The sequence below is a fragment of the Panicum virgatum genome, chromosome 2N (assembly GCF_016808335.1).
Source record: "Panicum virgatum strain AP13 chromosome 2N, P.virgatum_v5, whole genome shotgun sequence".
In the NCBI taxonomy this organism is placed as follows: Eukaryota; Viridiplantae; Streptophyta; class Magnoliopsida; order Poales; family Poaceae; genus Panicum; species Panicum virgatum.
Window position 1 is genome coordinate 39,509,428 of NC_053146.1, and position 18,991 is coordinate 39,528,418.

The 18,991-nt window shown below is 47.1% G+C and overlaps 2 protein-coding genes and 1 long non-coding RNA gene across 6 annotated transcripts; all 3 read right to left on the minus strand.

Annotated features, from left to right (window-relative positions):
* Positions 1-904: 904 nt before the first annotated feature.
* LOC120660415 lies at positions 905-3,549 on the minus strand. 2 transcript variants are annotated; one of them, XR_005669588.1, is made up of 3 exons: positions 3,204-3,549; positions 2,145-2,427; positions 905-2,025 (listed from the first exon to the last, which is right to left on the minus strand). It is a non-coding gene; the product is annotated as an uncharacterized LOC120660415 (long non-coding RNA). The 2 variants fall into 2 exon arrangements; XR_005669589.1 differs by having other exon boundaries at positions 2,145-2,445; positions 3,204-3,528.
* Positions 3,550-7,962: 4,413 nt separating this feature from the next.
* On the minus strand, positions 7,963-11,173 carry LOC120660416 (L-type lectin-domain containing receptor kinase IX.1-like). Of its 3 annotated transcripts, none has more exons than XM_039938948.1 (3): positions 10,808-11,173; positions 8,928-10,278; positions 7,963-8,791 (listed from the first exon to the last, which is right to left on the minus strand). In XM_039938948.1, exons 2-3 carry the CDS (start codon positions 10,211-10,213, stop codon positions 8,110-8,112), a joined length of 1,968 nt encoding a protein of 655 aa, XP_039794882.1. In that variant the 5' UTR covers positions 10,214-10,278; positions 10,808-11,173; the 3' UTR covers positions 7,963-8,109. The 3 variants fall into 3 exon arrangements, with proteins under 3 accessions (XP_039794882.1, XP_039794881.1, XP_039794880.1); XM_039938947.1 differs by having other exon boundaries at positions 8,928-10,292; positions 10,808-11,100; XM_039938946.1 differs by lacking the exon at positions 10,808-11,173 and having other exon boundaries at positions 8,928-10,749.
* A 4,684-nt stretch (positions 11,174-15,857) lies between these two features.
* LOC120660417 (probable kinase CHARK) lies at positions 15,858-18,297 on the minus strand. The gene is made up of 2 exons (XM_039938949.1): positions 17,179-18,297; positions 15,858-16,908 (listed from the first exon to the last, which is right to left on the minus strand). The coding sequence occupies exons 1-2, from the start codon at positions 18,117-18,119 to the stop codon at positions 16,209-16,211; spliced, it is 1,641 nt and encodes a 546-aa protein (XP_039794883.1). The 5' UTR covers positions 18,120-18,297; the 3' UTR covers positions 15,858-16,208.
* Positions 18,298-18,991: the final 694 nt, after the last annotated feature.

Genomic DNA, 18,991 nt, shown 5'->3' on the forward strand with positions numbered 1-18,991 from the left:
TGTTCTTGTCCTTTCCTGGCAGCAGTTGTTCTCTTTCTTGGCCACTTTTTTTCTTCATTTGCATTTCTGAACTCTTGATGTTCTTGAACGAACCTTGTTCGAGCATAGGAATCTTGAACTTTTCAGGCGGCAGCTGCGCGTGGTTGACAAAGCAATCGACGGCCATTGGGCAAAGCCCTGAGATTCAGTAGTCGTACGTTGAATCTGAAAGGAATACACACACACATGATGGCACTTGATTCTATACGGCAAGTTGCTAATTGCGTCTTGGACTTCCTTTTATTTTAATTTAAGCTAGCTGCCTGACTGCCTCGTGGTAATGTTACACGTTCTCTATTTTCCACCCAAGGAAAAAAAAGGAACATCACTTGCTCGGCAAGAGGGCAGGGGGAGAGATGCTGAAACCTGTAAAATAATTCATCTTGAATGGAAGCATTGGGTGGAAGGTTCATGTCACTAGCATGGTTCTTTCCTGCAAGCAAACTTTATTTGCCATATGTTGCCACTGGACTCGCTCTGTGTTGGATGTCGGCAATCAAGTGTCACATCTATACTGGTACAGTAATAAGATTCAACAAGTGTATATACCTGGCAACCACACCTTCTCTGAAAGACTGAAACATGCCCCATACAAGTCTGGCATGATCCAGTGAGTAGCTATAGTTAACCCCATACAAGAGAGAGACATATTAGCAGAAATTTTTTCTCAACATTAGCCGACAGCTATAAACTAGTAGAAGCTAGGCAAAACTATAATTGTTGGTTAAACTATCTGCATTGCTCTGAATGGAGGGATGATATAAGGAATCTTTTGTCTGAATGGGAGCCCTCTGAAGTCTGAACTCCACACCCTAGCACAGTAAAGTACTGCATATGCACAGAGATTATTTTCACAGCAAGATCATGTCAACAAGATACCAGCAAGATTACATGGCATGTCACAAGCAAATTTCAGAGTTAACAATCATTAAGAAAATCATTCCAGAATTCAGATAAATTAATTACATTCATACAGTAAACACATTACAAAAAAAAAAACTAGGTTGAACCATATTGCATCCAGTTGTGCTCGATGAGATCCTTCTGAAGTTGGATATGGCAAGCTTGGTCACGCAACTTGTGATGTGCTGCTACAAATGCTTCCCGTTCCACTACATTTCCACCTGAAGGATTGACTTGTCTGCCAATGTTGTCGAAGTTGGTATTGATGGCCTCAGACTTCTCATCCTCGACAATCATGTTATGCATGATAATACAAGCGGTCATAATATCAGAAAGCTGCTCCCTGTCCCATCCATAAGCCGGCCCACGGATTACTGCCCACCTAGCTTGAAGAACTCCAAAAGCTCTCTCAATATCCTTGCGCGCACCCTCTTACACAGCAGCAAAACGTTGTGTCTTCCTCTCCATAGTATGGCAAACGCTCTTGACAAATGCTGGCCAATCAGGGTATATACCATCTGCAAGGTAGTACCCCATGTCATATGTCCGTCCGTTGACAGTGAAGTGAACAGGAGGTGACTCCTCAAATATATGTTGAGAAAATAGGCGACCTCTGCAGTACATTGATATCATTGCAGCTGCCTGGAAGGCCAAAGTAGGCATGCCATATCCAAAGGTCATAAGATGCTACAGCCTCCAAGATCATGGATGGGTGCTTCCCGCGTCCAGTGAACATGCCCTTCCAAGCAGTAGGGCAGTTCCGCCATTCGTAGTACATACAATCTATTCTACCAAGCATACCTGGGAAACCTTGTCTCTCACCCTCTTGCAGTAGACGAGCCACATCGACAGGGGTTGGAGAACGCAGGTATTCCTCCCCAAAGGCAGCTATAACAGCACTGCAGAAATGGTTAAGAGTCTCACGAGCGGTTGACGTGCCAATTTGCACATACTCATCAACGGCATCTAACGGCAAACCATACGCCAGTATGCGCATTGCGGCTACCACCTTCTGCAAAGTACTCAATCCTAAAAGCCCAGTACAATCCTCGCGTTGTTGGAAGTAGCTGTCCACAGACTGAACTGCATTAAGAATGCGGATGAACACGTGACGCTTCATACGGAACTTGCAAGAAAGAAAATATAAGCAACATGCACATATTGAGAGAAAAAACAATAATTTGACATGCCATGTTCTATACCCTTCACGAAACTTTTCGGGGGTGTAAATAGGATTGGCAGCAAAGTATTGGCGTATGATCCTTGCCTCTCCATCAACATGTTCTCTGGGGACAAGTCGTCTCACATGTATTGAACCGTGGTAGGAGCTCTCTGCATCGATGGCTGACACCAGAGTGTGTATGTCGTCGTCATCATCGAGAAACTCATAATTTGGGTTATCCTCAGCAATCAAGTAACGAACAAGGGTACAATCTTCATCCTCCATTGTTTGGCTATATAGATTCATCATGCTCAGTTCAGCTTCTGCAATTTAAAATAAATCTGCAATAAATATATGGAGACTATATTGGCTAGAAGCAAAGAATAGTTTAAAATGAAAGGTAAAGGCAAAAAATACTTGAGGTAGATAGAATGATATTATATATTACACATTCACTTCAGGGTCAAGCATATTGGGAGATGAGATATCAACTGGTTTCAGAATTCAGATAGGAAGAAATCTAACTGACCACCGTTTTTCACATGTGTGATCTGACATTGTTTGAGAGTAACTGTGTCTGATTGAACCATGAGGATATTAGAGGCCAGACAAGATGTCAACTGAATGTTTATTCCTATCCATTCCAAATCTTATATTTCAGAGTTCAAAAGATGTCAGCTGAATGTTTATTTCTATCCATTCCAAATCTTATATTTCAGAGTTCATATTCGCTATGTAACCTTCAGCTAAAACCAAGCTTAAATTAGTGGTACAGAAATTGATTTATGCTACTGTTTGTCTCCATATAGAAAGAGCAAGATGAAAATTGTAGCCAACTGATTAGTTTAAACAATCAGTAGGCCAAGCTTAAACTTAATGAATCATGACTGCTAGCTGCTGATCAAGATCCAAGATGAGCTAGCAAGAAGAAGATATATGATTCAGAACTATATCAACAATAATGGCTACTAGTAGTACTGTAGTAGATGTAGATCCCGGTGCTTAATTGTGTGTGTCAGATGATTTACTAGACTTGTGCCGCCGCATGGGCATGGCAAATTGGCAATGGCGCCTGGCGGCTGCAGGCGTCTCTTCTTACCTCGGCGTGGAGCTTCTTGTTGTGGGCGAGGAGGGCGTCGTTCTCGGTGCGGGCGGCATCGAGCTGGCGGCGGAGCGCGTCGTAGTCCTTCTCCAACTGCTTCGTCTTCCACCGCGCGCGCCGGCGTGGGGGAGGAGGGGCCGACAGGCTTCCGGCGCTCGGCGATGTGGCGGCGGCGGCCCGGCGCGTCGATGACGGAGGCGGCTCGGCGGGGCAACCGGCGCGTGTTGCAGTGCAGGGGGAGCGGAGGTGCACGGCGACGAGCCGAGGACGTGGGCGAGCGCAGGTGCAGTGCGAGGGCCCGGGCGGCGGCGGCACGGGATGGAAAATTTCAGGGTGCGGCCGCGGGGATGGGTGGGAGGAGTGGAATATTCTTTTTGGTGTGGAAATTTAGAGGTCATTGTTGTAGTAGAATGTTATTTGGAGGGTGGAATTTTGTTGTACTAGAATGTTATTTGGAGGGTGAAATTTTTTAAACGAGCCTTTAAATATTGTTTTAGAGGGTGAATTTTAGAGTCTACCGCTACAAACAGCCTTAGTTATAATCGAGATTTCGGAGGAGGCCAAAACTGACGGCCTACTGCGCCCCTATACATCGGCGTTCAGGCCTCTCCACCGGCGCCCCCTGTCCACCGGCATCGAGGCCGGCTAGGCCACCGGCGCCCGTTTTTGTTCTGGCCACCAGCGCCCGTCGATTTGGTGACCACCGGCGTCCCCCATCGTTTTGTCACTGTTAAAGGTAACGTTCTTCCATCCATTCGATTTCTGTGTTAAGATCATGATCCATGATCAGTTGAGTATTTTTTTTAGCAATGGATTGTTGTCAACCATTTGGAGATATCACAAACACATCGACTCGTCGTGACAATCACATTTATCCTTCTGGTTAGCATGTACGGGTACGCTACCCAGCCCATCCGCCCCCAATGGTTTCCACTTCACATGACATCGGCTACATGCATTACTCACTGGGATTTGCATCTTCCACGGGAAATTATCGAACTTATCTTTCACTGTTTGACTGTTTGAGATTCCTGCAGACTATATACAACGGACGAGACCTGAGCGGGTGGAGCAGGGTTCAACTTCCCGGACGGGAGCCGTCGCGGTTTCCGCGGTTCCCGTTTCTCGTCCCGACTCAAAAACGAGAGACCGATCGGGAAACGCCGGAAACTGGTCAGAAACGCCGGAAACCGCCCGGTTTCCCGTTCCCGGACTTCACCGGGAAATTACTTCCCGACGGGAAGTTAAACCCTGGGGTGGAGACCAGTGCTCAGCGCATGCACGGCTTTGGAGTAGAGCAGGCACAGTTCTCACCACGTGGGTGGCTGCTGGGCATGGATAGATATAGATACTAGAAAGGCTCGCGACGTTGCGGCGTGGGCCCCATCATGCGTCATAGTATCGTTGTTGATGCGAACCTTTATTAGTTGATGCATGTAGTAGTTTTTTTAAGCAACGTAGTTAAGATACATCCATCCGTTCGTTATTTTAGCATATGTGTCATGATCTGCAGCCCACCGTTGTACTTGGTATATATTTTGAGCATTATATTACTATGCGCTATTGTTTAGGTAGTATATTAATTTGGGTATCAAAATGGAGCTATGACATTTGTCGTTGTATTTATTGTGGTGAAAGAAGGGGTAAAATAATTTATTGGTGAGGGTGGAGCATAATTAGTCAAAAAATTAATGTATTAGCAAAATCATGCTGCAGTTAATAGTTGTATTATTTCAAAGGAAATAATGGTTATTTTAAAATATGATACATTATTGTGATGGTAGCATGAAGAACGGCGATACGATATTTTATGTTTAGCAAAAATAAGATGTTATGTTGAACAAATTACGAAAATGATTTGAATTTACAAAACTTTGCTATATAGTAAAGTTGTAGATTTTGAAATTTTAGGCAACTTTTGTGTTCATCATGTTTTGATTTGAAGATGTTTGGTGTCCAAATTGTAGGTACGACGGATTGCATGCAAGCCTTTGCTCAAACGGATTGCGAAAGTATTTTGAATTTTAAAATGTACTCTATAATAAATTGTAGTTTTTGATTTCTTGAATAAATTATATGTTGAGCAACTTTTGATTCCAACGCGTTTTGGTACTCAAATTGTATGTATAATGTTGATCGTGTAGAAGTAATGGATGGAACAGGTTGTGGTTTGATTTAATTAAGAGTTAAATACACTAGCGGCCCTTAAATTTATCTCCAGATGCCACTTAGATCCACAAGCTCGCAAAATCAAAATCTGGCACCCTGAACTTGTTAAGTTGTGCAACTGAAGTCCATACCCCTTGATATGGCACCACGTGGCATGAATATATGAAAAAAAAATCTCAAAGCTGCTATCTTCTACCTTCACCCCCTCCCTCCCATTCTCTCTCTTTCACTCTCCCCACGGCTCCCCTGCCTCCGCTAGTGAGTGGAGCTCGCCGCCGCCCCCTGCCTCCTCACCTTCCACTGGAGCTTGTGGCCGCCGCTGCCCCTGGAGCTCGCGGACTCCGCGCTCATCACCGCCCCTAGAGTTCGCAGCCTCCGCGGCACGCCGCCCCTGGCTCACCGCTCCCTCCACTCGATCTCGAGCCGGCGGCACGGCGAAGCAGGGGCCCTACCCCCATCGGCATAGCGAGAAGAGATGGTGGCGGCGACACATCCATGGCCGGCTCGGGAGAAGCCGCCGCCCAAGCAGGCCAAGCCGCCCGAGGAGCCGGATGAGGAGGATATGGCCATGGGCGAGCATGAGGAGGCGTAGGCAGCCGCGGCCGCCACGTAGTCACCGGGGAAGAAGAGGGCCACTACTCCTCCCACGCCGGCCACTGCTCCTCTGCCCCTCCGCCCTCACTCCCTCCCTCGCGGATCTAAGTTTTGGCTTGTTTATTTTACAGGGGCATGGTGGTGGAGGGATCTTGGGCCTCGACCTCGAGCCCGGCGGGGAGCTCGACCTCGCGCCTCGGCTCTATGGCAATGGCCGGGCAGCGGACGCGGCGACGCTGACACAACAGGGCGGATCGGGGCGCCGTTCCTGGTCGGCGCTGCACCTCACCCCACGTCGTGCACTACTTGCCGCCGGCTATTCCTGAAGCATGGTGGAGGTGCGCGTCGGCGACCTCCTAGGCGGGCAGCTGTGGATGCGAGGCCGGAGTGGCTGCCGGCAGTGAGAGAGGTGAAAGAGACGAGGAGGATGTAGATACAGAAGATGATAAAACTCAAGGAATTTTGCATATATTCATACCACTTGAAGAGTTATGGACCTAAGTGACACAATTTATAAAGTTTAGGGTGTCAGATTTTGATTTTGCGAGTTCGTGGATCTAAGTGGCACATGGGAACAGGTTTGAGGACCGCTGATGTATTTAACTCTTTAATTAAAATCAGGGTGTCAAGTTTGAGGACCGCTGATGGTAGGTTAATTTTATAAGAACTTAAGATTTTCTTTGCAATTTTTCCTAAATTTTATAAGAACATAAGGTTTTTTTTGCAAATTTTTTTGAACATGGATTATTGGACTACGGGTTGATTTCGAGAAAAAATGAGAGCTTTTTTTGCAAAAATTTTGAGAGGGGAGGTCGGACCGCAAATTGATTTATCTAAAGTCCATGTGTGTTTTTACAAAAATGAACAGAAAACGTACAATCTAAGCCGTACGCCCGGCCGATCCGACAGTCGGAAATTACCAATGACGTGGCCACGCTGATTTGCTCTCTTTTGGTGCACAAATCGTATATAGAGAAGATTAGGTTCAAAACTTTCATCTCATTTTACATCCAAAACGTAAATACATTTTGAATTTCATTTGAACTATAGCGCTATTTAGAATTTATGCAGCAAAACAAGATCTCACATGCATGTTTCTTTTTGAAAAATGACAACATTTAAAATATACACTTGCAACATCTGGATGAATACGTACGATTTTAACATTTTTAATACAAAAAAGTGAACTAATTTATTAAAAATGTTGTACTTAGTTTGAATAAATGTTGAAACTAGTATGTTAAAATATTTACTATAGTAGTTTAGTAGAAACGACCAATTATCGACACAGCTAGAAGAGAAAAACAAAAAGAAGAGAAACTTGCCTGCCAGTGTGCCACCACGCGACATGCAAATTGTAGCAGTTGCCTTTGCCTAGCTTCCCTAGTCTTGTACGCAAGGCGATACAGCACTGCTGCTGCGATCCTCTTGGCAGCCGTGGTGGGCTCTGTGCGATACCAGTGTTTCCCATTCCATGGAAGATAAATTGCTCAGGGCAGATGTCACGGATAACTACCTAAGCCATCACTGGCAGGGTCCTATAATAGGCCCTGCTACTCTCCTTTTCTTTTGAACGGAATAATACCATTCCATGTAAACCATAGACGCAGTAAGATCACTATCAACTAAATGACCGAAGTAGTCAAATAAATGCCCCCGCATTCTGCTGTTTCCAAATAAAGTAGGATCGGAACATAGTCTTGTACTCCTTCCATCCTGGAAAATAAACATTTCTAGGTTTGATCAAAGTTAAATTTGTTCAATTTCGACTATAAATAATAAATAATTTATAAAGATCTATAAGATAAAAATAATATTACTAAAGCAATTATCATAATATATAAGTGTTTATATTTAAAAATCATTCATAAGAATATTGATGGTCAAAGTTGAACAAATATGATTTGACCAAATCTAGAAATGCTTATATTTTGGGAAAGAGGGAGTATATTAGTTGTCATTTGTTAATCCATAATCCTCTAGTCGGTTGATGTAAATAGAGATTCAGTGGATATGGGAATAAGGCATTAACTCCGTTTAGCTTAAAGTCATCACAAATTACAGTGATATTCTAACGTACACAGTAAAAAACCATGGTCACCAGGCACAACGATAACCATGGAATGGGGGGTAAATCCAATCAATTGGCAGACGATTCGGAAGATCCAGTCGCGCCGGTGGTAGCCGAAGAGCGGCCGCCGCTGGAGTAGGAGCTGCCAGAGACTCCGCGCTCGCCCACAGCAAAGCTCGGCGCTGCTGCCATCTTGTACATCTGCAGGGGAAGGTCTGGCAGCTTGTCCTCGGACTGCAGGATGTGCAAGGCGTCCGCAACCGATGGCCGGTGCTCTGGCTCGCGGAGCGTGCACCAGAGCCCCACGACCAGAGCACGCTCCATATGCCGCTCCACGGCCTCGTCGCCCGTCCTCAGCCGCGCGTCCGCCGCATCAAGGATGTTGCCCTCGATATACAGACTCCAAACCCACTTCATCAGCATGAAGGACGGATCCCACCTGTCCAAGGGTGGTCGGCCGGAGGCAATCTCAAGCAGGACGATGCCGAAGCTGTAGACATCCGACTGGGTGCACCGCCGGCTTGTGTTGACGAACTCTGGATCTATGTACCCCCTGGTGCCTTTGACCACCGTGGTCTTGGGGCCCGCCCCATGGTCACCGAGGCGGGCGAGCCCGAAGTCTCCAAGCTTACAGTTGTAGGATGCGTCGAGCATTATGTTGCTTGGCTTGATGTCACCGTGCACTACGCATTGCTCCCAGTCTCGGTGTAGGTAGCGCAGTGCTGATCCTAATCCCACAATGATGTTGTACCTATCAAATTTGGGTACACAAAATTAGCATGCCACCGTAAAAATCATGAGACAATTGTCGTACTAGTAATGAACGCAAACTACAGCCGCAAGTGAGAATTGTTGAAATTTAAATCAGACTTTGTTAGCAGCCATACCTCTGGGCCCAAGTTAACACACTCTCGGTGTTGTAGATGTGTCTATCAAGGCTGCCTTCTGGCATGAGCTCGTAGACAAGCAAGAGACCCTTGGGGCTGTCGCACCAACCTAACAGCTGCACAAGGTTGCGATGCCTTAGCCGGCCTATGATCTTCACCTCTGCCTCGAATTCCTTCCTACTCTGCGATGATTCCGAGCAGAACTTCTTGATGGCCACCGTCCGGCCGCTGTCATCGACGTCACTTGGAAGGCACCCCTTGTACACCCTACCAAAACCTCCTCGCCCGAGCATATTCTCCTCTGCGAAGTCGCCTGTGGCCGCAGCGAGTTCACGGTAGTGGTACCGTCTCGGTCCAGCTACCCCTCTCTCGAAGTCAGCCTCGCCGTGCTGCTCGTCGGACTCGCAGCTGTCGCTGGTGGCTTCGTTTCTTCTGCGCTTCTGCCACAGGAGAAGACCCATAATTCCACAGACTGAGACAGCAAGTACAGGAACCAGCACCTTGAGTACCAACTTTGGCGACGGCTCCGATGTAATTTCTGGTGCTACAAGTGGTCGGGATGAAGGTGCAGGTGACATACTAGTACTACCTATCGGAGTGACCTTCTTTTCAAGTGTGGAATTGAACGACCATGCCTGTACCCGGTGCAGCTCGCCTGATGCGCCGGTTGCCGCAGAGAAGCCGACAGCCACCTGCTCCGGCAAGAACAACTTCAGGTCAGCGGTATGGTTGACGTGGTATAGGTAACCTTCGATATCCAGATCGACGGTTAACAGCTTCGTCTTGTTATCGTATTTGACCGTGGCGGTCAGCCAGAGATCTGACGTGAGGTTCTTGTGTCCGGGCGAATCATAGGGATCCGTGTATTCGGACGCCACCGACATGATGGAGTTGATGTCGATGCCAACGTGCTGAGAGCTATTATCCCATTGCGGATTAAGGAACGTATCGAACTCGACGGCAACGACCCGACTGTCACCGGTGGCGTTGAAGTGGTTGGTGTCATTGAAGAGGCCGAGGTTCCCACCCCCGCCGCCGCTGTTGCCCAGGACGCTGCTGTCCGAGTAGCTCGCGAGGAAGAAGGCCATCCCATCGCCAGCGTTGAAAGTCCCATCCGGATTCTTCTTATATTGAGTATCCTGAAAGATCATAAAGGAGAAGACGGTGTTGAAGCTTGCTAGCTCACCGGTGGCGGCGTCCCAGAGCAGCACTGGGTTCCCGTACCACACCCGACCAAGGCTGCTGTTGCTTGGAAGAGCACGGTCGTTTCTTGTTAGATCGATCATGGAGCCAGTGAACTTTGCGTCCCCCGCGTGCTTGAGACCGTTGGCGAAGGGGTCCTTGCTGGTATCTGAAAAGTTGAAGCTGAAGGAAGTTGAGGAGGCACAAGGTGCGTGAATGCAAAGCACGAAAAAGCAGTAGAGGCAGAGGAAAGCCAGGAGGCCAGAGGTTGTGGCAGCCATTGTTGGAGCTAGCAAAGAATGCTTAATGGGGAAGGAGGACAAGATCAATTATATTGGCATGGCGACGCAAGTGTAGCTACCTACTCTGAACTATATGGGCCAGATGTGATACTCTCGTATGCTTTCTATCTATAAAGCTTGGTGAACCTTTCTTCTAAAAAAATTATATCTTTATCTAAAAAGAAAAACTAGATGGGCCAGATGTTGTCGCTTGAGTGCTTGACAGGTTCACCCTAAGTCAAAGTCTCCGGTGTTTGTATTCTTCAGTCGACCCGTGTCTTGCGGGTTGGTTGCAAGGGCAGGCCCAGGGTTTATGATATGGATATTCAAAAATTTTAAAGGTAACTTTTTTTTAACAGCCTAAAGCTGTTTTAGTGTATCATCTGACAAAACATGGAGAAATTCCTTAATCCTCACCTTGGATGTTCAATATCACTGGCTCGATTGGCGATTGCTTGCTGTCTTGCTGCTCGGATGCCGGTGCCGCAGCCAGCCGAGCCCGCTGCCGCGCTGCCAGCGCTTGCGCCGGCGCATGGCGGAGCCACGCGTCTGCCGCAGTGCCGCTGCGGAGCCCCTGCGCGGCGCGCGAGCCGCGGGAGGCGGCCGGCCCGGGCGTCTAGCGGCTAGCGCTCGTCGGCCGTCGCTGCCTCGCCGGGCTGCGGGACGCCGCCGCCTAGGGTTCCTGCCTGAATCGGAAGGACAAGGGGATCGGTGGGTCGTGGCCTCGTGGGGAGCCGGAACGCTCGGCTGGTCCGAGGCCAATGGTCCGTGTGTGGGCCGTCTGGTGGGGAGCAGCAGGTGGTGACACAAACGAGAGAGGAAAGAAAAAAAATTCTTTTTGCCTCCTAACGTTGGGCCGAGTCCACTTTTCCTTCCTGAATTTTGAAACCGGACGACCAGCCACCTCGGACTCTCGAAACCGGTCACAGAATCTCCTTGAGCGGGTTTGAGGACGGTTTTACTATTTTTCTTTTATGTTTATTTTGAGTGAATCTTTAAAAAATCATAATAAATTACAAAAAAACCATAAAATAGAAAATCCAATTTTGTTGGACTCCACATGAATAGATATACGCAGTGAACATATTATATGGTGTACTATAGTACACATTTTTTGTTAATCTTTAGATATATACTTTTCTGTAATTAATTTATAGCTACAGTTTTCGTCATTCAATTATTGTGAAATTTTTATGGTGGGCTAATTATTATATGATTGAATTGTAGTAAAAAGTTTATGATTATTGAATCATGTATAACTAAGTTATAGATTTATCTAGGTTTATCTATAGATTCGTCTAGATTTTTTTATAGATTTATCTAGTTTATATAGATAAATCTATAGATCGATCAAACATTATCCAATAATTATAAATTTTTTACAACATCTCAATTATATAATGATTAGTCTGCCATAAAAATTTCACTATAGTTGGACGACAAAAACTATAGCTATAAATTAATTACAGAAAATTATATATCTAAAGATATAAAAAAATTGTACTAAAGTATGCCATATAATATGTTCATTGCGTATATCTACTCATGTGGAGTCCAACAAAATTAGATTTTCTATTTTATGATTTTTTTTGTGATTTACTATGATTTTTTAAAGATTCAGTTAAAATAAACATAAAAGAAAAATAGTAAAATCACCATCAAACCCACTCAAGGAGGTCCTGCAACCGGTTTTGGGAGTCCGAGGAGGTTGGTCGTCCGGTTTTAAAGTTCAAGGAGGAAAAACAGACTCGGTCCAAAGTTCAGGAAGGCAAAAAAGACTTTTTCCGAGAGGAAACCACTAGGCTACAGTCTCTTTCGCTTATCTCTTATCTAAAAAAGTTTTATTATTACCTCCCTGAACTTTAGATCGAGCTTGCGTTACCTCTCTAGAGTCGAAAACCAGATACGTTTGCACCTTGGACTACGAATACCAGACACGACACCTCCCGGAGGCCATTTCTGGGCAGTTTTCTCCGACATGGAGCCAGGTCGACAGGCCGATGTGTCCCGCGCCTTGACGACATGGCTTCGGCCCCCCTGTTATTTAGCCAGGCTGCAAGGCGGGTTAAGTGGACGTGCCGCCGTCCTCCTCTCCCAATCCCCATCCATTCCCTCCATCCCTAACCCTAGCCTGCTCCAGCCGAGTGAGCGGTAGCGGCGGCGGCGGCAGGCCCAACCATAGCGAGCTCGCGCCCTCCATGCTGCAATGTGTACCAATCCATCGAATTTAAACCAACATTATACCATGCACACTAAATCCACTAAGCTCTATGGACTTATCCGAGCATTATAGCACTTGAAGTACCTCCGTCCAGGATTGTCATCACTCCAGGAGATCCATAGTGCCACCTTCGTGCCGCAGTGTCGCAGAACGGCTGGCTCATAGTCGAAAGGGCCTCTGCAGTACGGGATGGGTGAGGTCTGCCGCCAGCCATCGCTGTTCCACGGGACACGAGCATTGCTTGAGCTCAGCGAACTCGACATCTCACCCACTCAAGCAGGCCACGAGCTCGCTAGGTTTTGGGCCCGCCACCGCCGCTCACTCGGTCGGAGCGGGCTAGGGTTAGGGATCGGGGGAATGGATGGCGATTGAGAGAGGAGGACAGCGGCACCTCCTCTTAACCCGCCCCACAGCCTGGCTCAATGGTAGGTGGGCCCGAAGCCACGTCGTCAAGGCGTGGGACACATTGACCTGTCGACCTGGCTCCACGTCAGACAAATCCGCCCAAAAATGGCCTGTGGGAGGTGTCATGCCTGGTATTCGTAGTCCAGGGTACAAACGTATCCGGTTTTTGACTCTAGGGAGGTAACGCAAACTCGCCCTAAAGTTAAGGGAACTAAAAAGGACTCTTTCCGATGAGAGATATGTGAAAGAGCTTGTAGCCTAGTGGTTACAAGAGCCTCAGTAGCATCTGAGGTCTTGGGTTCGACTCCTTGTGGGGAGCGAATTTTTTAGGATTTAACAGCATTTGTGCTTTCAGTGGTAGGAGATGCTTCCATCGACAGTGAAGCACCTGTGGTGACTTAGTCAATCTCGAGAATTTGCTAGCTTAGTCTCTTTAAGGTGCTCATAGGTGTAGGATTGCTTACGTGTATTCATAGAGATGAGTGTGCGTGTGCGTGTTTGGGAGCGTCTGCGTCTATACTGTGTTTCAAAAAAAAGATAGATGAGAGATATAGATAGGGCTAATGCTAGGATTACGTTGTGCGCTTGCATTCTTCTTCCACGCTCCCCGTCCAGCAAGGGATTGGCTGACGGCCGATAAACTCTGCCCATGTCCATGTAAAAGTGCTTCTTCCTTGACGTACAAAGTTGGAATTAGGCGCAATCAACGCGTAGGGACGTCCTTGTAGAAGACCGGCGACTTCACCCGGTCAAGTCCTGCAGTACTGTAGACATCAACCTTCTTTTTTTCCCCGAAACCTGTAGGCATCAACCTGCCCTACCCGTCCAATACGCGCACAGTGACGTCGTGACGGCCAGGCAGCAGTTAACTCGCCCAGCAACAACGCATTTTTTAATTAAGGAATAGTTCTTGTATTGATTATTTATAGACGAATGACTGCAGCCAACAGACCACGGGCTCTAACAAATTATGGACAAGCGCTTCAGGAGCAACAGTGCATTACCCACTGATGTGTGAAATGACAATTAACCAACCATTAATTCTTTGTCGTTTCCTCGAGAATTATTGGCCATCTTCAGGAGCAACAGTGCATTCAATTATTGTTTTCAATTACTGACCCTTAATATGGTAATAACGAAAAAAATATTCTTTGCAAGCGCACTGATGAACTTAATCATATCATCAGCCAACAACGGAGGAAGATCAGAAGAGCGCTCCAGCCGTAGAAATAGAATATGCATGCGGTCGACGGCCGAGCACACAGATCAACAATTGCATTACTCTGCAACCCAACGGGGGACACAATCACACAATGCATGGGGGAAGCAAATGCATATGCGCCCAGGCAGACATGCTCCAGTACAACAGAGGCCAGCTCGTTCCAAGTTTTCTGCAGTGTTATGAGCCATCAGTTGGTTATTCATTATTCTGTACTGTTGGTGCATGAAACTCAACTTACAGTTGACTTGCAACTGGCAAAAATAATACATATATATGTGCCTATGCAGACGACGTGCTCCCAGCCAGTTCCAAGTTTCTGCACGATGGTACGAGCCATCAGTTGAGTTGGTACTATATATACACATGCATAATTTTTTTTTTAAAAAAATGTCCTTTTGTGCTTAGTGACAGTGAGGAAAGTGAAGATGAAAGTAATCTTCTTACTCACTTAGTACGAGAGAGATGACAGAAGTTGATCTAGATAACTTGGACCTGGCCATGAGAATCTTTGACCTTAGGGCATTCAGTCAAAAATCCAAGTCATCTTCTAAATAATCTAAAGATTGGAAGAGCGAAGGTATATAAAAAAAATGGTTACTCTATGAAAGGTTTCTTTTAGAATAGCATAGATCTTTCAGACTTGGCTAAATATCATTACATCTGGAAGGCCATAAAACAAAATTCCCTTAATTTTGTTGCTGTCATGGAAACTGAAAAACAAGATTATGTCTGGAACAAATCTCAACCGCCTCGGGGGGAGGGGGGATATTTTATTTGGCATTTTCTTCCTCGAAGAGGACGGTCCGGTGGCATTCTGCTCGTGGTTAATGCAAGAGAGTATGATTTACCGCTAATTGTGGAAGGGGAATTTTATATAAAATTTCATCTTTGCAATAAAAGCGATTTTAGTGGCAGTATATAGTCCACCATTAGAGGATTTCAAATCACCTTTTCTGGCCGAACTAGTTTGTGTATGTAGGCAGAACCCGCTTCCTACTTTTATAGGTGGGGACTTCAATATTATGAGGAATAATAAAGTGAAAAAATAATAATATATTTAACAATAGATGGCCTTTTCTATTTAATGCAGTCATTAACAGCTTTGATGTTAAGGAAATTGACTTAACAGGTGGACAGTTAACCTAGACCAACTCGCTGCCTCAACCTAAATATGAGAAACTGGACAGGGTCCTAATGTCGACTGAGTGGGAGTTTAGGGTATTAGTGTCGATGCAGGCCTTAGACAGAGGTGTCTCAGACCAGACACAATTACTATTGGAAACTGGTGCACCTTCATACACGGGAATCACTAAGCAGTTCAAAATGGAATTTAGCTGGTTCGCTCGTGAAGATTTCTATAAACGTGTGCAGGAAGTCTGGAATAAACCAGTAAGAGGGCAAAATTCTATTCAAAGATGGAATACGAAATTAGAGGGCTTAAGTAAACACCTACGGGGATGGCCTGCTCACTCCCATAGTATTTACAGGCAATAGAAAAATTCCTTACAGTCAACAATTGTAACCTTATATACAAGTACAACTACCGAAACACGTCCACTAAGGCCAATCTCAGTGGGAGTGTCATAAGAGTGTCATAGACATTAAATTTACTAACATGTGCTAATAGTATGAGGAGAGAGAAAATATGAGTGTCATGAAATGTGAGAGGAGTGTCATCACCATGACACTTCACTGGCATAATTCTTAAGATTCCAGTCTAGATAACTGTGTCGATGACACTCCCACTGAGACTGGCCTAAGGGATAGTGAGCGGGGACAGTTGGAACAAGCGCGTAACTCGTGTGAGAAGGAAGTAAAATATTACTGGTGTGCTAAACGACTACTGTATGTACAATACAGCACAACACAAAGGCTGTATATTTGCTGAGCCAAAAGTACCACATCAATACCGCTAAAGGGAAGACACCCTGCCTAATCCCTCTGCCCTCTGCATGAACTTCTTTTATTTTTCACTCTAGAAGACAACTGGAATCCGTGGAAGTGTGGTATGCAGTGTGAGTAGTAGAAGAATTCTGAAAAGCAGAGTCCTCTGCTGATGACAAGTCACCGTAAGCTATTTCTTCCAGGCAGCGAACTGCTTCCGGACTAGTATGCATCACTGGATCAAGGACCGGTAGCTCGGCATCTTCACGTCGCAGGAGATCCATGGCCTGCGCGATCGACGGTCGCTGGCTCTGGTCGTGATGCGCGCACCAGAGGCCCGCGACGAGCACTCGCCTCATCTGCTGGCCGTCGAACTCGCCATCCAGCCGCCGATCTGCCGCTGCGAGAATGGAATCCCTGTTGTGCATGTGACGGACCCAATTCAGCAGCGGCGGAGGAGCTCCGTTCGATCGTGTGGCCGGCCGCCGGCCGCAGGCGATCTCCAGAAGGACGACACCGAAGCTGAAGATGTCGGACTGCAAGCACGGCCTTTGACTGCCGACGAGCTCCGGATCAATGTAGCCGGGCGTTCCGGCGACGACCTGGGTTGTGCGCGAGTCAGCTCCGTGGTCGACGAGCCTCGCCAAGCCGAAGTCCCCGAGCTTGGCGTTGCGGGAAGCGTCCAGCAAGATGTAGGCGGGCTTGATGTCCCCGTGCAGGACGCACTGCTCGCACTCCGTGTGGAGGTACAGTAAGGCCGAGCCCACACCGAGAGCAATATTGTACCTGTAAGCAGAGTAGTCACTCCATTTTTATTTATTAGGTTTATTTTATATCAAACTTGGCAAACTTTAACTAAATTTATAGAAAAGAAATAATAATATTTACAATACAAAATTTATTTCATTAAATTCATCATGAAGTATACACTGACAGTGCATATGTTGGATAGTATAATTGTTGCTATATTTTTTTATAGGTTCTATCAAAGCTAGTCAAGTTTGATTTAAGATAAACTTAATACGATGTGTAAATAAAGAACAGAGGAAGCAGTACCTGTCCGACCAAGTTAGTAGGCTCTCTGGGTCGTGGAGGTGCTTGTCGAGGCTGCCGTTGGGCAGGAACTCGTAGACAAGCATGAGGGCTTTCGGACCATCGCACCAGCCGAGCAGCTGGACAATGTTCCGGTGCCTCAGCCTCGTCATGACCGTCACCTCGGCCTGGAACTCCCTCATCCCCTGCGCCTGCGCAGGCGACCCCTGCGACATCATCATCACCTTGATGGCCACGCGGCGGTCCTGGTCAGCCAGGAAGCCACGGTACACGGGCCCGAACCCTCCTCTGCCAATCCTTTCCTCCTCCGCGAACCTGCCCGTCGCGGCGGCTAGCTCACGGTAGCTGTACCGTCTAGGCCCCGACGAGGGGCAGAGTTCAGTCTGCTGGATGATGGCCTCCTCCTCATCTTCCGAATTCTTACGCAAGCACCAGAGCACGAGCCCTGCAACCGTGCAAAGCAGGCCAAACAGAGCCAGACCAACCGCAATTCTTGTCGTGGCCGCCGTTCCGTCCACGACAAGCAGGACCCGTCGGCGACGGTGACGAACCGGGGTTTGCTTCGTCGTAGAGCTTCCATGGTCGCGCAGCAATTTTCTGTGCCCACGAAAGATGACACGGTGTGGTCTTTTGTGCCTCCGAGTTCTCCTATTGCTACGGCTACGAAATGATTCCCTCCTGGAACTGTGATTGTCATGCACCCTTCTGAAGAATACGCCAGTATCGTTATATGCCCAGCTCTGATAGAAATGTGATCTCACCGGATGGTCGTTGGTACGGGGTTCTTGAATGTTGGGGAGCATCAGGCTACTTCCATAACTAAAGAAACCAGCATCAAGGGATTTGTTTGTACCAAATGAGTAAGAGGAAACTAACTCTCCGCCGCCGTAGATCCCCGGCTCCAGCGGCAGCGGTGGCCAAGGAATCATGCTATCCCCGTCCATGGAGCTTGCCGGATGGCACGCACGCCGATTGGTTGCCTTTGCCGGGAAGCGAGACCACAGCAGAAGCAGCAATGAACCAGTGGTGTTGACCTTGAGGACGACGCCGGAGCCACTGAAACTGCAACTGCCGACGGGCGGAGAAGAAGGGATCAGTTTGGCGTGCTGAAGGAATTCCCAAGGCAACAGAGTGTACTGGCTACGTTTATCGCCGTGCTATTAAGGACTTCTCCCCTGCTCAAGAAGTCAGTGGCGAAGGTACGCAGAAGCATCGGAACGGTCAGTTGAAAACCCAGTCAAGGTTCAGTCCCTCACCATTTCGCCATCATGTTGTTTTTCCATGTTGTCTTTCGAGGGAGCTACTCCCTCCGTCCCACAATATTAGCATTTGTAGCGTTCAAAATTTGTGCCACAATATAAGCACTCCTAGACATAGGTTCCACTGGCTGTTTCCCGGTCGAGCTGATCCATCGAGTAAAAAAAAACTGCTGAGCTGATCCATCGAGGGGGTGTACTTTTCTGCTGGAATGTGCTGGAAGATAATATTTTAGTACTACATACATGTGCGGTTGCCGAGACCATATCACTTTAACTCAAGGCCACATGCGAATTTTACTACTCTCCTACTTCTTCCATTTGAATGCTACAAATGCTAACATTGTGGGACGGAGGGAGTACTTGCCTGCCCCTCGGCAGAGCCTGCCTCTGTTAATTGAGCTGCTAAACTAATAAACAGTGTTAAAATTACTGTTTAACTAATGGAAATTTCGCATGGCAGGAGGGCCCTGGCCTCTATGGCCCCAGCGACCCTCCGCCAGTGCCCCTCGGGAATTAGTAAACCGGGGGTACCAGCTCGGGCCGCCAAACATTCTACA

Excerpts from the sequence above, each read along its gene's own strand:
- LOC120660417 (XM_039938949.1), bottom strand. The coding sequence starts at position 18,119 with ATGGACGGGGATAGCATGATTCCTTGGCCACCGCTGCCGCTGGAGCCG. Across the intron at positions 16,909-17,178 it reads CTACTAACTTGGTCGGACAG|GTACAATATTGCTCTCGGTG; the intron begins GTACTGCTTCCT and ends CTCTGCTTACAG.
- LOC120660416 (XM_039938946.1), bottom strand. The coding sequence starts at position 10,390 with ATGGCTGCCACAACCTCTGGCCTCCTGGCTTTCCTCTGCCTCTACTGC. Across the intron at positions 8,792-8,927 it reads GTGTTAACTTGGGCCCAGAG|GTACAACATCATTGTGGGAT; the intron begins GTATGGCTGCTA and ends CAAATTTGATAG.